At 32.8% G+C, this 18,017-nt stretch overlaps 3 protein-coding genes across 3 annotated transcripts; 2 read left to right on the top strand and 1 right to left on the bottom strand.

The window, feature by feature from the left end:
* Positions 1-407: 407 nt before the first annotated feature.
* Positions 408-3,755, top strand: LOC123915763 (protein BCCIP homolog). Its single transcript, XM_045966994.1, has 10 exons — positions 408-606; positions 1,079-1,233; positions 1,325-1,395; positions 1,498-1,722; positions 2,330-2,542; positions 2,661-2,726; positions 2,880-2,969; positions 3,046-3,102; positions 3,337-3,448; positions 3,545-3,755. The coding sequence occupies exons 2-9, from the start codon at positions 1,089-1,091 to the stop codon at positions 3,433-3,435; spliced, it is 966 nt and encodes a 321-aa protein (XP_045822950.1). The 5' UTR covers positions 408-606; positions 1,079-1,088; the 3' UTR covers positions 3,436-3,448; positions 3,545-3,755.
* A 1,214-nt stretch (positions 3,756-4,969) lies between these two features.
* On the top strand, positions 4,970-10,266 carry LOC123914094 (putative ubiquitin-conjugating enzyme E2 38). The gene is made up of 6 exons (XM_045965089.1): positions 4,970-5,117; positions 6,003-6,578; positions 6,679-6,742; positions 7,090-7,229; positions 7,309-7,620; positions 9,755-10,266. The coding sequence occupies exons 1-6, from the start codon at positions 5,055-5,057 to the stop codon at positions 10,106-10,108; spliced, it is 1,509 nt and encodes a 502-aa protein (XP_045821045.1). The 5' UTR covers positions 4,970-5,054; the 3' UTR covers positions 10,109-10,266.
* Positions 10,267-12,253: 1,987 nt separating this feature from the next.
* LOC123918348 lies at positions 12,254-15,707 on the bottom strand. Its single transcript, XM_045970371.1, has 4 exons — positions 15,547-15,707; positions 13,707-13,802; positions 13,293-13,353; positions 12,254-12,612 (listed from the first exon to the last, which is right to left on the bottom strand). Exons 2-4 carry the CDS (start codon positions 13,789-13,791, stop codon positions 12,594-12,596), a joined length of 165 nt encoding a protein of 54 aa, XP_045826327.1. The 5' UTR covers positions 13,792-13,802; positions 15,547-15,707; the 3' UTR covers positions 12,254-12,593.
* Between the last annotated feature and the right edge of the window lie 2,310 nt (positions 15,708-18,017).

Here is an 18,017-nt window from a genome sequence, read left to right as displayed (position 1 = left end):
CCCGTGTTTGGTGCACACAGGATAACAAACATGATAACTATTATATCATATTTTTAATACATACTTGCTCATAATAATATGATAAAATATATAACATATTTAAATGACAAACCCTTGTAAAACAATTGTTATTTTTTTAAAAATTATTTATTAATACTTTCAATTTTATAAATAAAAAATATAAATAAGTAATCAAATAAGTTTATATAATTTTAAATAAAAATCATTAGAAAATAATCAAGTTAATATAATTTTAAAATCACTCGTTTGAAATTAAGGAGACCAAAATCACATAATTAGAAAACATGAAGGACCAAAACTGCAATTTAGCGTAAAATTTACAACATTGGAACACTCACTCCCCTATGCTAAACTTTAGCTAAACACACCCCGCTAGAACCTCCCTTGTTGTTAGTAAGTTGCCGTCAAAACCTCTTCTACTTTTTTTTTTTTTTTTTCTTTCTCTCTTTTGCCTCTTGTTCCCTCGAAATAACACTGGAACTACTCTGCCCGCCGCAGCTCCGGCGTTACTGCCCGCCGCGCCATCCATAGTCTGGAAAACGCCGTACGCCCACCTCAGTTGACTATTGTAAACAACTGCAGCAGGTATTACCTTAAGCTATTTTGTCCTTATTATCATAATTGAAGACTGAATCGCTGATTGTATATATCAACTGTAGAATTGAAGGGGCAAGATTGATCATTGATTCCTAGTGTTTATTTTCTCTCTAATTGTACCATTAGTTTGGTGATAGAAGATTATAACATTGGAATTGGAATTTAGCACTAGTTTCACAAATTTGATAGTTAAGAATGTTTTAGTTCATATTACTGTATTCTTCATATTACTGTAATATTAAAACTGTTTTGATCGAAGTTCAATACCTAAGCTCCTACATGGTTTTAAAGTGGCAACATTATCCATTACAGTGCAGTTTTATCATTTATATTTAGTTGTGTTGCGTCAACCTAAAAGGAATGGCATAGGCATAGCATCTTAGTTTTGTGTTTGATTATTTGCTTTAAGAATTTAATGTTTACATGACATGATGTAATTAAATATTATTTATGGTTGCAGTGTTACCAAAATGCCTCGAAGACCAAGAAGGCATCAACGACTCAAATCATGGCCAATTACATTTTCCCCTTTTGGTCGCGCTCTTGCTCGTATGGGCTCGGTTTCTAAGCCAAAGCGTCATTCCGAATCCATTGAGAACCACACCCCTTCATCTAGTAAGACACTTTTTTTCCTCTTATAATTTAAATGTTTATGAATCTTGCAAATCCAGTTTTATAGTGCCTTTTAATTGTTTCCACTTTCTAGGCAATGGATTCGTCAAGCACCCTTTGGATGAGAAACCAGAAGGGTCTGAGTCATCGGATGGAGAATTTGATGTAATATCTCTTACGCTATGATTTGATTTGAGGTCTCTGTTGTCTTATTATATTTTGAAATGTTTAGTAAAATTGGTTAATATGAGGTCTCTGTTGTTTAAGGGAGTTGTCCAAGCAGATTTTGCCTTTTTTGATCCTAAACCCAACGATTTCCATGGAGTGAAGACCTTGCTGCAAACTTACCTGGATGTTGAAGAATGGGATTTGAGTGGCTTTGTAGACTTGATTTTGGAACAGACCACTGTAGGGACTGTTGTGAAGGTAGAGGATGATGAGGACGAAGGAATTTTCGCTCTTGCTACAGCTCTTAATTTATCGAGGTATAGGGTAAGTCACATGGTATCACATATGATGTTTTACTGATGTCTTTGCCTCTTTTTCTTTTACTTTTTTAGTGCCTTGAGTGTAATTATCTGTAGTCATTGCCTGTACTGTGTGATCACCTTCACATCACACTGACTTGCTTTTCTTCTTCGTGTTTGTTCCTCTCCTTCGGTGGTGATGTCATTTTTAATGAGAAAGCTCCATCACCAAAATATAATCATGTGTATTTTGATAATCAAGAAAGAAAGGAATTTGTATATGAAATTTTGTATGGAAATTGAACCTTAATCAACTCATTCTTATTCCAATCTCCAATTTTTCGCTTTAATGTCTTTGGCTCATTGATTGGTGACATGCATAAATTTGGAAAATTTTATGACTGGTATAACATCTCAATTGTCAGCTTAACTAAGAGCTAGTTTGCTATTTCCTGCATAAGTTGAAATTAACATCTACCCTTCAACTTTCGTAGAAGCTCGTCATCTAACTTGTTTACACATACATTTAAATTTATAAGGTTTTTATTTGTTGGTATGTTTGGATCCAAATACATACTTTATTTGAGAAACTCCTAGAAGGTAATCTAAATTGAGGCTAATAATTTTGCTAGGAACAAAAATGTATTATTCAACTCAAGGACCTTTTCCTCGCTAAAGCATCCCAAGAGAAGGGCGTTGCTGATCAGTTGAGAGTACTTTTGGGGGAACAAGCACATAATGTTGGTCTCCTGGTATCACAGCGTGTGGTGAACCTTCCTCCCCAGCTTTTACCACCTCTTTATGATTCTCTTTTTAACGAAGTGTCATGGGCCACAGAAGATGAGGTTAGGTGTTTATAGTATATCATATGGGCGAGGGTGTTAAAATGGTTTTCTTTTTGACTGCTGGGTGGGGACTGATTTTGCATTTAGAACTTATATTGTTGGGTTGCACACTTAACAGCCAACGGAGGAGCTCAGGAATTCCTTCCGGTTTAAGCATTATGTAATGCTTAGCAAAATTTACAAGGTACTAATATGCTTCTGTTGTATCTCCTTCCTATTTATTGCCCTCTTATTGATATTTCATTATTTCAAGCTTATATGGTTAAGATCATTTTCTTCTGCTCCACTTTTGTTGTTTTGTGATTTTTTTACTTCATTCCTTGTTTTAAAAATATAGCACAAGAATCCAGAACAGAAAAGAAAACGGAGCGATGATAGTGAGGAGGCAATAGTATATGTTAAGCCCGAGGATGAAATTTTTCACAAGGTATTATTAATATCTTGATGAAATCATTTTGATTATTTTGTCTTTGATTACTGATTATTGTCCAAAAAATTTCCAGTTAAGCTCGTGGTCCTTCTGTTTTCCTTTGCGCACCCAGCAGCCTGCACCTCACGAGGCAAGTTATATGATTCTTTCATATCAATATACCATTATTGTGATGTTTTTGTTAACCTGCAAAATTTACCAAGTTTTGGTCAATTTCTGAAAGTAACTGGAAACACAGTTTTTTTTTTTTTAACAGGAAGAAACACATAGTGCTCCCTCTGTTAGTAGGAGAAATAAATAAGTACTATATTTGTTACTACTTTACTTCTTTGTTTCTGAATTATACATTTTCTTCCTGTTACAGATGAAGAATTACAGGTCAATGGGATTAATCATGGCTGTTGAGGCAGACAAAATTCCAACATTTCGTCAAGAATTAGGTTCTTTAATAAATGAAAGCTAAAGGCAATCTTAAGGTAATGTTCCTAAACAATTCATTATCATAATCTTAAAACTTTCTGAAACTATTTGTGTATTTTAACTTAGTTTTTTTTCTTCTTCTTTTTCTGCAGGTGTTTGAGGTGCCAAATTTTGGGATGTTTGAAATTAATTTTCTGTGGTCTTTTTTGTGCTGCAATGACAATTAGCAAGATATATTGAAAGAACCCTTTCCCTGTTGTTAGTTTGTACACTTTTCTTAGTCAACTTGCGGGACACATAAGAGTTTTTTTCTCCTATCGAATGTTTCATTTAAATGATCAGCTCAATTTTTTTTGACTACTATACTATACTATTCAGAATTTCATGGAGTTCTGCTGATCATTTTATTTTATGTAAAACAAAAACCAAATAAGGAGGATCAAATGTCTTAATTTATAAAATAAAATAGGGGGTTAAAATTGCGAACTTATAAAATAGGGGACCAAAACATTTAAGCCTTATTTTTATCTTGAATGTTTTACATTTAAAAAATTTAGTTTTTCTTTTTGAAAAATTACAAAATTCAAATTTAATTCTTCACGAGTTAAAAATTCTAAATTTTAATAAATAAACAATTTTTAATGTTCTAAAGATATCTTAAAAATATCATTAAATAATTTAAGAGTTTTAGCTAATTAAACAACTTTTGTTTTAGTAGGAAATAAAACTGTGCAGAATTTATTTTGTAAGAATTAAAAGCACAATAAAAATTAGTAAGTAAAAATAAAACTTAGAAGGTTATCATTTTATAAGAACAAACATATATATTTAACCAAAAATGTATAGTAATTGAAAATAATTTTGAACTTTTATGCAATTAAAAGTTCATGCTAAATCGGATGAAAATATCCAAACCTATTAAGAATACTTGAACCTCTTTTCTTTAGGCATTCCTTATGCCTATTTTATTTATATATATTTTTTGGCTTCATAAAAACAAAAAAAAACTTGAACCTCATCGGATATGAGTGTAGGTTCTTTTTTTCATCTTCGTTAGTAATCAATACAAATATGAAGATACTTCGACTTTATAGTTTACGGAAAGCAAAATTCATCGTTGCCATAATGAATTGATCCAAGTGTTAAAAGTTTTGGTCCTCTTAAACATGTGGTCAATGAATCGATCCCTAATTTATGTGTATGGACAAAATTTAGTTGGGAGGTGAAAATTCCTTGTCCACCCTACATGTTTCCCGAAGAAGATTAGTCTTTATGGAATAAAACTTTTATTTTTACAACCAAAAAAACTTTACACACCCTTACAAAGAGAAAAAACGTTAAACATTGGTATTCCTTGATTTCCACGGCAAAAGCCCAAAAAACAATTCTAGTCGAAATTTCATTGTGCGTATGTTTCGGTTCAATTAAGATTTTTCTAGTAAATCTGTAAATGTTTTGTTATAGTCAAAGTCAAAGAGTAATTCTAGCAATAATTTGTTTTATAAATTATAAATTTTATTTATAAATATTAAAAAATATATATTTTTCATTAATTATGGATTAATTAAATAAATATAGAAACAATCTTTATATATAAATTCATACGACAGTAATAATAATTGTGTTGAGAGTGAAAGAGTGTGTTTTGTTCCTTTGATTCCTATGGATCTTCATTCCAATTCCCACAATTCTGGTCTCAAGAAACGAAAACAAGATGAGAACCAGGTAACAACAACAACAACGACAAAACCCTTTTCCCTTCCTTTTTTATCATCTCCGATTTCGTAACTTGGTTTGTCTTATTCAAAACAAAAACAAAAAATCGATTGCCTCAACTTTTTTCTTCATGGGTATTAGAATTACAATTTTGATCTCTATCCTTGATCGTTTCAATTTCATTAACTTTTCCGTGTTTTTTGATTGATTAGATTTTTTTCGGTTTTTGTTTTTTTCCTTTGTTTATTGGTTGATTCTTATGATTTAGCTTTTCGTATTTTAGGGTTAGGGTTTATTTACATAATAGTAGAAACGTTACAATGGATAATTCTAGAGTGGTATTTGCTAATGTATGTAGGTGGGAACAATTCTTAAAAATGCTTTTTTTTTTTTTATCATAAATTAAGCTTTTTTATTATAAAAATTGATACTGGAAATTTATTCAGCTGACAAATTAAATATTAGGGTTTGTAGCTTCCGCACTTTTGAAATTAATATCAGTTAACTTTATAGCTCATCAATTCTTGCCTGTTACCGAATGTTAGTACTGGTAGTATAATTTTCAATGCCACCATACTTCAAATGTGGATACTGTGGCTATAGGTAAGGAGTAATGATCATTTTTCAAATTGTGAGGTTTGTTTCCCTTGATTTTTTAGTTTATATTCAACCAGTTATTAAATTACCTCAAACGTGATTTCGGTGTCAATCCTGCGTTTTATTCTATTAGACGAGACGGTAGATTTTGACATAATTGAGGTTGGAATAGAGAACAATTTATTTGGAAAAGGGGATGCCATACAATGAATAAGTTGTGAAATATTTGGGAGCGTAAGTTATCATGATTTTTCCGTGCAGGGTTTTGATTTTATCTGTTTTTTGTTCTGTTTCCAGGATGCTTTGGTCAGTGGTGATGGAAATTCTATGAGTATAGGAGAATCATCTGGTAGTGGTGGTGACCCCTGCAAAAGCTTGACCTCAATATCAATGGATTCAAACAATTCAAATGGTTGCAACTCTGACATTTCATGTCATGATGACGATGAGGATGCGAATGATGATGATGATCCGATTGATGACGATGCGAATGATGATGATGATCCGATTGATGATGATGCGAATGATGATGATGATCTGATCGATGATGATGCACTTGAAGATCCTGATTATGACTCTGATTATTATGATGATGACATCTATGAAGATGACTATTCATTTATGCAGGATCAATTTGACAATGCGGATTTGCCGCCGGGGGTAGAAGCATCACTGCCTTGGTTGAAGGATATTGCTTCTAGCGATAGCAAGCCGGCTGTTTCTCATGTCATTCCAGAGTCCAGTTCTAAAGAAACATTAGATGAATCAGATACAGTCATGCAAAAGTTTCGGCAATTTAAGCAATTTGATACTGTTGATTGTATTCCTGATCATCACTATGATAGGAAATCTGCTTCAACATCTGAGTCGCAGGTGATATATATTGAGAAAGTTTTTCTGAATTGCATCTGCATCCCATATTTTCTAGAATTTGCTTTAGCAGAATCTTGATCCTATTATATGTTACTTACAGCGACCAAAGAATTGGGCAAAAAAAATCCAGGAGGAATGGAAAATTTTGGAGGAAAATTTGCCAGGTAAAGTATCTCTTTCCTTGTCTACGTCCCAAGAGATAGCTAATCTACAAAATATTATGCAGTATTGTCATGGCTTTTTTCCAGATATGTTTTTAGAAGTGTCTTCTCCTTCTCGTTTTTCTTTAATTTTTTTTTTTAGTTTTGCTAATGGAAAATTGACAACTGCGTTCTTTAAAATCTTTTTTCGGGATAAGCTATATCATCATAATTCAACATCTTTTCTCACAGTCCAACATTTTTACCATTTTCTGTGGTGAAACTTGAAATTCAACCTTACTATAATTTAGTTTCATTTTCAATAACCATCTTTGCTGGAATATCTAATAAATTTACTTTTTGTTTTACAGAAACAATCTTTGTGAGAGTTTGTGAATCTAGGATGGAGTTTCTTAGGGCTGTCATCATTGGACCTCAAGGCACTCCATACCATGATGGTCTTTTCTTTTTTGATTGCCTCTTTCCTTCTAACTACCCTGCAGTTCCACCAGTATGTATCATTAATGTTCCATGTGTTTTAAGATGTGTCTTGTGCTGTGTATAATATAAGCTCAACTTATTTTCTGCAGCAAGTTTACTACCACTCAGGTGGCCTAAGGCTAAATCCAAATTTATATAATTGTGGAAAAGTCTGCCTCAGTCTCTTGGGTACTTGGCATGGTAAGAATAGTGAAAACTGGATTGCAGATAAATCAACCATGCTACAAGTCTTGGTTTCCATACAAGCTCTGATTCTGAATGAGAAACCATTTTTTAATGAGCCTGGATTTGCTGAGCATTATCGTGCTGAGGAGGGGCAAAGGAGATCTAAGGAGTACAATGATAACACATTTGTTTTGTCGTTGAAGACAATGATGTATACACTGCGTAAACCGCCTAAGGTTTGTCCCCTAAAACAATATCTAATTCTGCAGAGTTTTGTTTTAATAGTTTGAGTATCATTTTTTAAAAATTACTGCCTCCGCCTCTTTTTATCAGCTCATTTGACACTTTTCACATATATTAAGACAAATTTTCTGTTTAATTAATGTATTAAATATTGACTTTTTATCTTCCAATACATATTAATAGTATTAATTAGGGAGTCATTTGGAAAAAAAAGTCATACTTTTTTCTCAGTGTGCTTATAAATAGAAACGGAGGGAGCATAAATTATGGTTAGTGACTGAATTTCATAGGTAGGGTCAGATGGCTTTGCCAGTTTGCCTCTTTTCTCTTCTTTTAGCTCAATAAATTTGGCTGGTTCAGTTACATATTTGTTTCAAGATTTCGATGCCTTGTGTCATCTTGTCATACAACGAAATTTGACTAAATATTCTCATCATTTTTTTTTACTCTATGTTATACTGACAGGTGAGTAGAGGATTATAAAGTTACTAGATACGCTAGATACATAATTTAGAAACTGAATTATGCATCCCTTATATGTAGTCAACTTCCCTGAATCCTGAAATTGTAACCTCATACGTGTATGTGTCCGCACGCCCATAAAATATGAAAAACCACCTGCATAAAAAGTTTAAGGGATGCTCGGTGGTGGAGTACTTAAGTGGCTTGTTGTTTCCCTCCTCATGATAGCTAACTTTTAGGGAAGGGTTCTTCAAGTGTTTTGGTACGTGTCAAAATGATACAGTGAAAATCAGAGAATAGTAAGATGAATGTGTGAGGGTAGCATCAGTAAGAATAATAGAAGAGAATAAGTTATGGATGTCTACTGCGGCCCTATATTTTGTGTTGTGAAAATCGCTTCAATTATTAACAATTAAAGTGACTCTAATGATCATTTTACAAATGTCACAAAACCATTAGGGCCCGTTTGGTGCGCAGGATAAGAAGATAGGATATGATAAAATTAACCTATCCTATTTCTATCCGATGTTTGGTGCACCAATTGGAAAGGATAAATTTAACCTATTACTAATCCTATCCTATTGACTCTTTGTTATTCTAATCCTTATTTTGGGCTGGGTTAGCAACCTGATAGGATTATATTAACCTACCGCTTTTTCACTCTTCGATTCTCACCTGTCGCTTTTTGCTTCCTTTTTTTCACGCTACTCTCTTCTCCTACTGTTGCGCCGTTTCTCATCTCTTCAGGTATACGTCGATGAATTATTTTATAGCTGATGAATTGTTTTATAACTACCGTTGCCGTTTCTCATCTCTTCAGGTCCTATTATTATCATTGGTTTTGTTCTGCTATGTTTTCTTTGCTGCGTTTTCTTTTTCTGCTATGTTCTGCTATGAATTGGTTCTTTGTTGCTGTGTTGTTATTGCATAGTCTTTATATCTACCTAATACTATTGCCTATTATTATGATTATAACTCATCGATTTGCTACATGTGGATATTGCTACTGCCTGCGTTTTCTTTGCCGCTATTCTGCCATGTTTTTTTTGGTTTTGTTCTGCTACATCGTTTGCACATATTTATGGGTTGTCATGGTGGTACTCGTCTTCAATTTGTTAAGTCTTTGATAGGGTAGTTTAAGTACGGTTTGATAAAAATATTTGACAATATTGTTGTTTTATCGTTGTTTTGTTGCTTCGTTGATTTCTTGCTACCGTGTGTTTGACAATGACAATTTTAATTTGATACAATTTCAATTTCTGCAATTTTTTTAATTTATTTTATGTTAATTAAAAATATATTTGTTTCACGAGAATAATTCTTTCATTTAATCATATCATGTCAATATCAAGTGTTCACCAAACACAGGATATGATAAAATAATGATGTCATCTTTATTATCATGTGTGCACCAAACACATGACAGGATATGTGCTTATCCTGTCACTATCATATCCTATCCTTATCCAGCTTCTTATCCTATCATATCTCTATCCTATCCTGCGCACCAAACGAGCCCTTAAGGTACCTTTGTGTACCAGAACACTCACTTTTATCAACTATATTATTTAGTTGATTGCTGAGACTTTTGTGAGTTTAGTTTCATGTTTTCTGGTCAAATAAACAAATGCCTTAACGTATACTAACATTTCCTTCGATGTGCAGCACTTTGAGGACTTTGTTGCGGGCCATTTCCGCCTAAAGGCCAGGGACATACTGACAGCTTGTAGAGCATATGCTGAGGGGGGACCAGTTGGATCGGTTTTACATAATGCTGGACAAAGTAGTCGTAGTGCTCCTGCTACAAACCAAAGAGAATTTCAGTCAGCTGTGAGTAGGATGATGAATACACTTATTGCATTTTTTACCAAAAATGGCTCCACAAACTGCGAAGACTTTCGATCTCAAGAGCTTTACAGTCTATCTGCTGCTGCTACTGTTAACTTGGAAACTTTCAAGATAGAATCTGCTGGCACAAAATTAACCCAGGTTGGAAGTTATGGTGTGAATGAAGTGTAGTGGGGTCTTTTTTTTGTTGATGTCTCACACCTAGATGCAGTTTACATCTTTTATCTTGTATAGCTTTCCTAGAACATTTTTAATTTGACATGACAAAAAAACTTTGTATAGGATTGGCTAATATGCATCTTATAATAGAACTTATAATATAGTTACTATATCTCTACACACCCCTCACAATGGTATTGTGTTTGGTGTCAATGGTTAATGGTTTCATCCATTATTTTTGGTTAAATGCATTTTCATTTGTTTGTTTTATGACAAACATGTTTAATAAGAGTCTTTAATAATATTTCTGTGAAAAGAAAAAAGAGAGACGTTTTTAATCTCAACATTAGTACCCAGTTTATTTTTTTAAGGAAATAATTTCTTTGTAATGTAAAATATCTAAAAAAAAAATATTGATGATTGACAAAAAAGTTGTATACTTTTTTTTTTTATGAAAACTATAAATTATAATTTGTATGTTGATTTATTATTTTAGATATTCGTTGTTTTATTTAAGGATCAAATTTCTGTTTTGACCGATTACGGGCAAAAATAAAATTATCTAAACCCCATGTTATTTAATACTAATAAACTATATTTTTTCTTGAAAAATCTTCTTAAACATAACATACATATTTTCTAGAAAAATCTTCTCAAACATATTGCCATATAAGATTGGGTTTATAAGAGTGTTTAAAAATCTCTTTTAACTCAACTAAGATTTTGGAATTGATCTCGAGCTTGAACATATTAACAATGTTAACTTATGGGAGTTTGCTGTCAATTTGAGTTTTACAAGATTCAAGAAATTAGTCTTCATAGTTACTCGTGGAGGATATCCAGTTCACAAAAAATATAAAATTGTGAGTTTTTTGTTTTGTTTGGGGAATTGTGTGTTGATGGGGATGAGATCATGGAGCAGCCTGGTCAGTAGAGCTTTTGGAACTGCTATTATTGCTGATCACAATACCGTGAAGGAGAATAGTCAACACTTTTAGGTTTCATTGGTGGGTTTATTACTGTGTTCATATTAAAAGGTCGATGATTGGGGAGTATGTTCTTAAGTTTGATGATTCAAGCTTCTTTTTCCATGGGTTGTAGATGTGTTAAAAAAAAATGAGAACTACTTTTATAGCTCAATGTGTCTCTAAAAACCACAGTTTTGTGCTTGCGGATGGAGAAAAATGGTTACCTTCAAAAGAGAAAATTTGTGTTTTTTCTTAAAGTGAACATGTTGAAGTGGAATGTTATTCCATATCTGAAACTTGTAGCACCATGAAAGGATACTAAAATTGGATACTAAAATGAAGCTAAGATAGGGCTAATTCTTATTAAACTTTCAACAGTTGCAATACAAAAGGAATTGAGATGTGAAAGAGAGTTCGGGAGAGAAGAATAACAACTTCACCAATCACATAAGAATACCCCTAATGCACTACATATAGCTGGCTAATTTCTTCACATATTCCTTCCATATGCTATAAGGCTTGCCTGACTCACTCCTCGTATCGGCGTTATTGCTAACAACACCATTTTCATGCACATTTTGTGGCCCCCCAACTGCTTTGCTGACTCATATGCTGCTTCTAGAATATCTCTCATTTTTGGCTTCATTACACACCAAAAAAGATGATAGATTGGAGAAAGGGTATTAACTTGCTCACAGAAGGAGAAAAAAGAAAAGAAATGTAATCAGTGGTTATAAGAACACGATACTTAGACACTCAATGCATAGTGTTTATACACATTTATATACATAAATTTTAATGGATATGCACAGTTGACAAAAATACGGCGCCTCTTTATGTTTGTGTATTTTCGTAATCTGTATAAGTTGTATAAGATAAACAAGTAAATGAGAGATATAGATGAAATTATACGGTGTCACATACGCCATCTAAAATTGTTGTTAAAATAACACAACTCTTCATAAATAAATAGTGAATGTAATAGCCCTAAAAAAGACAACATTGAAGTTAGTCTACTAATAGTAGCTGATTTCCACTTTCTGGAGAATCTTGCTATGGCTATTGCAGAACATCTAATCCAATATGCACATACTCAAGCAAAGTCCCTAAAATACTCTTGCTTGGGAACACAATGAGAGATGATAGAATCAACATTGCAAAGTTGAAATAGGAATGAATGATAAAAGGATTAAGTTAAGGGATCATAACATTTATAATTAAAATACACAAAAATGCTTGAACACACAGAAATGAACATCTCAAATAATTATTACAATGTAGAAAATGCCAATCGACATCATAAACAAGCTTATAAACAAATAACTGTTTCAAGTTAAATTCATGACGGTGTATCACAGACGTATGCGTCGCCATTTTTTTTGGCAGCTTTAAGAAACTCCAAAGTCAGTCCATATCAAAATGCTACAAGATATATATTCCCTAATCAGCTATGCCAAACACACCGGCTGCAACTAATTTAAGTCCCCAAGTTCTTCATTGGTATCTTCACATGAAAATGATTTTGCTTCTTACCACAAAAAGACATACCTGATATTGGAATAGTAGACTAACTTTAGATAGTAGGGAAAGAAAATGTGAAACTAACAATAATTTCTACAGCAATATACATATATTCTCTTGTCAATGCAGGATAACAGAAGTCATAAAATCAGATTCCATATCCATGCTGGTTTTAAAAAACAGTGTTGCAACCTATGAAGCTACAGAGCATTTGCATTTTGGAGGAAACTTTATTTAGAGGTATAGAAAGTGTGTTCATTTCTACACTTGCATATGTAGAATTGGAAACTGGAGCTATATTGGATGCTAAGATCAGAATGGTATTTTGCTGTATTACAAAGAGTTTACACTTCACATTAGTAAAATGGATCTCCAATTTACACAAAGTCTCGTCATTGTTGGTAGTTTGTAAGGATGATGGACATTGGTGAAAAAACATTATTCATTAAGACAAGAATTTCAGTTTTTATAGAATCTGTCAACGTGTGCTGTTTCCTACATGCATGTCATGTTATAACTTATATATGCTCTGCAGTATTACATATTTCTAATCAACGAATATAATTGCAATAAAAATTGGCAGACTTAATAACCGTGTATGAGTATGACTATAATAATCCAGTAAGCTTACATACATGTTAAGAAAAGCCATTTATGTCACTAATTAAAAAGATAGATGAGAACTGAGAAGGGTGAAAATGCACTACCTCTTGACAAACTGGGTAATGTACCGTACTACAAAACACATTAGTACAATCACCAAGATATCTGTGAAATAGTTTAGGAACTCTTAAAACCAGTACCACAACAGACAAGATAGCACATGAATTCAAGAAATTAATTACTCAACTTTTTGTCAAAAATCACTTTGAAAGTACATAAAGCCCCATATAAGTACTTTCAGAGTACATAACAAACAAGTTTCCAACAATTGATTAATCTCAGTTTCACATAAAGCCTCATATCATATAAGTACTTTCAAAGTATAAGATCCACATGATATAATTTCACACAATAAGATCCAACAATTGATCAAAATTTTGCATTGTAGGATGTATTATAAAGAAAAAGACATCTAAAGAAATCAAAATCCATGTAGAAGTTAGTGCAACAAAGGATACTGAATGTACAACGCTCCCACCAATCCAACATATAAAGCCCAAATGTCACATTGTAAAGGTGGATCTTTCGCTGAACCCAATTCATATCTTCCACAACTGCAAAAATGTTATTTTTTTATGTCATAATCTTAATATAAAGCTCAAAATGCATCAAAACATAATATCATTAAAATTGCTTCAATCAGACAACAGATTTAAATAAGCACTAACTATTCGCATGCCTTCATGTGAATTCCCTATTAATATTATCTCTTAAACATATTTTGTAGGTGAATTGATTTTTACATATAGCCTAAAGCAGTGCACGAATATTAGATACAATGTTTTTACACCCGTATAAATCCTCACAAATAAAGATAACTAAATTGAACATATAAGGTCACATATATTCATGATTGATAACAAAAAGAGTAAAGAGTTGCTAAGAACACCCACTTTAACATTCAATTTCAAACACTCACTATTTTATTGGGTGAAATTCATGTAGGTCCCATCATTTGGAAACAAAGTGTTTAAGAGAGTGTTCCTAGCACTAATACTCTAGCAACACCAACACCATCAATCCAATCCCTAAGCATAACTAGTAACATCAAAATTCAAAAGTAGTAGAGCAAATGGGGAAAAAAGTGGAATAAACAGATGAATAAAGTATGAAATTAAAAAAGTGGCTTCTTGTCCAAGGAAGAGGATTTCAAACCCTAAAATATTTTCAATGCAAAATCGTATCAAGTAAAATCTAACTGGCATCACTTTCCTACATTATTCCTGCTGATATTTAGCATATCACACATCAGTAACATCACCAAATGTATTGTTAAGCCAATTCAGTCGCATTAAAAGCAAGGACTCTAACGGTCACTGAGTAAGGGATATGTATGCTGAATATAATAAGTCACTTACATCCCTTCCAGAAAAATAATAATCAAAGAAGCTACTAATTTATCCCAAGAGAAAACCGAAATCTAATTTCATTTTACTCAAGATATTGAAAATCAACTCGTATTTGTACAAAAGGAATTACAAACTTTACAAAATTGCTGGAAAAATATAACCAATGACCGTATTAGACTGATAACCATTAAAATTTCTAGTACCAACTTACAGTAGTAGCACCAAACTTGCAATCTCAAATATGCAGAAAGATTGGCATGTTTGTTGCATTCTATGTTATTTATTTCTTGTGATATTTATTTGGAATACATACCATGATCAATATCAATGGAATGCAGAAATGATTCACAAAATCAGTTCTACTAAAAACTAAAATTAGAACTAGTTTTAATCTCAGGATTGATTCAGGAATTGGAAAAGCACCAACTTCAGCTTTCTCAGTATATAAATCCAATTTTCAACTCAAATGCTCTATCCTATAAAAAAACTGGGTCTGACAGGGTTAATAAATAGTCCAACATTCAAACAAAACCTAGTACCTTGTTGATTCTTTCGATTCCAAATATCCGAGCCCCAGATAATAAATAAACATTCAACAGTATAGAAACAACTTATGACCATATTCATGAACTGCTTTCAGCTAATATCCACAGCTTATGAAAACTGGTTATAGCTTATACAAAAGTAATTTAACTTTATTTTATTATTTCTTATAAAAATATTTTATACATAAACACATATGTGATAAGTGTTTATGCTTCATTCTACAACTAAATTAAGCTATTTATCCAAAACCAAACACGGTTATACTAATAAACGAGGAACCGAAAGTCAAATCCGAAAATCAAATCAAATCAAATCCATATAGATCAAAATGAAATCAAATCAAATGGTTGCATAGTAATTGAAATGATAGATCTGAAGCAGTGACGAGAGAATAGGATGATACCTGGTGAGAGATAGATACGAGGAACCGTGTATGTAAGTATGTATGGTCGAACGTTGAACGAACGAAGTTGAGGATCCACCTTCTGCAAGGGTTCTTCCTATATGCTCCAACCAAAATATGAGGAGCCTCCATATACACGTGCTTTTCTACCGTTGGATTTAATTAATCAATGGATGAGATTACTTTATCATAACTATTTCAATTTTTTGTTTTTTTTTTTTGACTGAAAATGTTCGTTACTTTTTATCTTGAACGGTTGTCGTTTAAAAAATTCATATTTAATTTATATAATGTTAAAAATATGATTGACTACAACAAATACATATATAACACAAATCATATGACACTCAAAAAAAGTGTTTAGATCTGTCGAAGAGTTAAAGTTCAGCACTTTATAAGTGAGAGAATAAACTCAATGTCTTAAGATTTTGGGTGAATATATGATATTAAAGTCACATGTAAGATTGTTCAATTCCCAATGTGTCGATCCAATCCAATGAGACTCCCCCTCACGGACGAACAAAAAGTCGATTTAATTTTAATTTCATGTAATACATATTTTTCTTATAGATTATAAAGAAGAAGCTGAATAAGCTAAGAGAGAATATGAGGTTTCAAATTCAAACAACACATAACACTAAGCGTGTAACACAGACTAATTTGAGACCTATCAATATTTAAACATCATACTATAACTTAACAAGCTGTTTCATACTAGAGAAAGTCTTACAAGTACTGTAATAAAAAACGAAGAGAATAGTTAATGTGAAACACTTCTCTCCATGCATCGATATTTATTATGAATTCGGTCTTGATTCTTGTGTAGTGTCATTGTAAAGTACGAAAATCCGGCCATATCCCATGTAACTATACCTTAAATAGATTCATTTCTTTTGTACAAGGTTGAATATATTCCCTTTCTTTTGTAATAGATCTTCCTTAAAATTGTTTTGGTGGGCGGAGATGGCTCATGGACAGGCTGCTGCTGATAATGGCTCTGGCGGGTTCAATGTCCGTGCTTTGATTCTCGTTTTGCTTCTTAACTTTGTTTGGTTTACAACGGAGCCAATGAAAATCAAATCTAAAATCTCATGCATATTACTCAAATTCACCGCCATTAGACCAATTATAATGGCTTTCCTTAACTTTCCAAACACGTACTGGTTCATTGGCTCCGGTGTATACTCTTACACAGATCTATCCTTATGAACATCGGCTTACTACATCAAAGGGTGTTACCTACTATGTTAAGTCTAAGTTTGAACAATACTATCCGTTGGATAGCCGTGAACGTGTTACGATTGATGAACGAGTTGAGAGGGAATACTTTGGTATTCTTCGTCACAATTGTCAGTTTGAGATACAGCGACGCCAGTGGGGATATATCCAAGAAATGCCTCACTGCGATATGCTTAGGAAGTTTGATTTGGTCATTGATATATGAGTTTGATTGAAACAAGGTTTTAATTTTACTATTGTCTCTGCCTTTTGATATTGTAGATGCAGAGCTAAACTGCGTATGACGATCCAATATTAGAGTGTGGCAAGGAGAGAATGGAGCAGTGATGATTTACTTAGCTTGGTTACATACTTACATCGCACTTCAATCCCAAGTTGTACAATCTTTGGGAGTGATCGCAATACTCTGGTGTTAACTATTTTACATATTTTAAAATTTAATAGTTTTATTGTCAAAGAAAAAAAAAAGTTTTAGTCCATATATCAAATAATTTGTATAAATTATGGTAATACTACATGTTTTAAATTATGTTTATAAATTAATTTGCTTACAATTTTACATATCACATCGTTTAAAACATACTATTATATTATTTTTAGACAAAATATTTGACTGAGGACCGATAACAGCCAATTATATGACGTTTTTAGTAGTAGATTAGAGTAGTTTTTATAGTAAATAAAGACCAAAAGCAAGCTAATATCGGGAAAAGTGAAGACACAAGGACCAGAATCAAGAAAAGTGGAAAAAACAGCAAAAAAAGGGCAAAAAATGGAATAAAGAAGCGCACCATCGTACCCACGATGAGTCTGGGCGTGGCGCGATGAGAAACAGATAAAATTGAAGAAAATTTGCTGAAAATCTTTACCATTGTGGCACGATGGCTTGTCATCGTGGCACGATGATGACTTAAAAAATAAGCAGAAAATCTCGAGTAAATCTTCCATCGTACCACAATAGGATCCATCGTGGCCACGATGAGGCAAAATTACACGCCATCGTGGCCACGATGGAGGCTCAGAAAAAGCTCAAACCCAGCTGTAAAACTATAAATAGAGCATTCTCCTCCTTCATAATTATTCATTCAGAAATATTGAGAACAATTCAATATTGACAAGAGAGTTAGGAGAACTCTAAGGAGGAGGCAAGGAGGCCAAGGAACTCCAAGGCCAACAAGGTTCTTTTCTTTCTGTCTTTGTAATTTATTTTTCCTAGGTTAGGTGGAGTCGAG

Source organism: Trifolium pratense, linkage group LG3, assembly GCF_020283565.1.
Source record: "Trifolium pratense cultivar HEN17-A07 linkage group LG3, ARS_RC_1.1, whole genome shotgun sequence".
NCBI classification, from domain to species: domain Eukaryota; kingdom Viridiplantae; phylum Streptophyta; class Magnoliopsida; order Fabales; family Fabaceae; genus Trifolium; species Trifolium pratense.
Note: the sequence above shows the minus strand (reverse complement) of the source record. Positions and strands in the feature narration are given on the sequence as shown.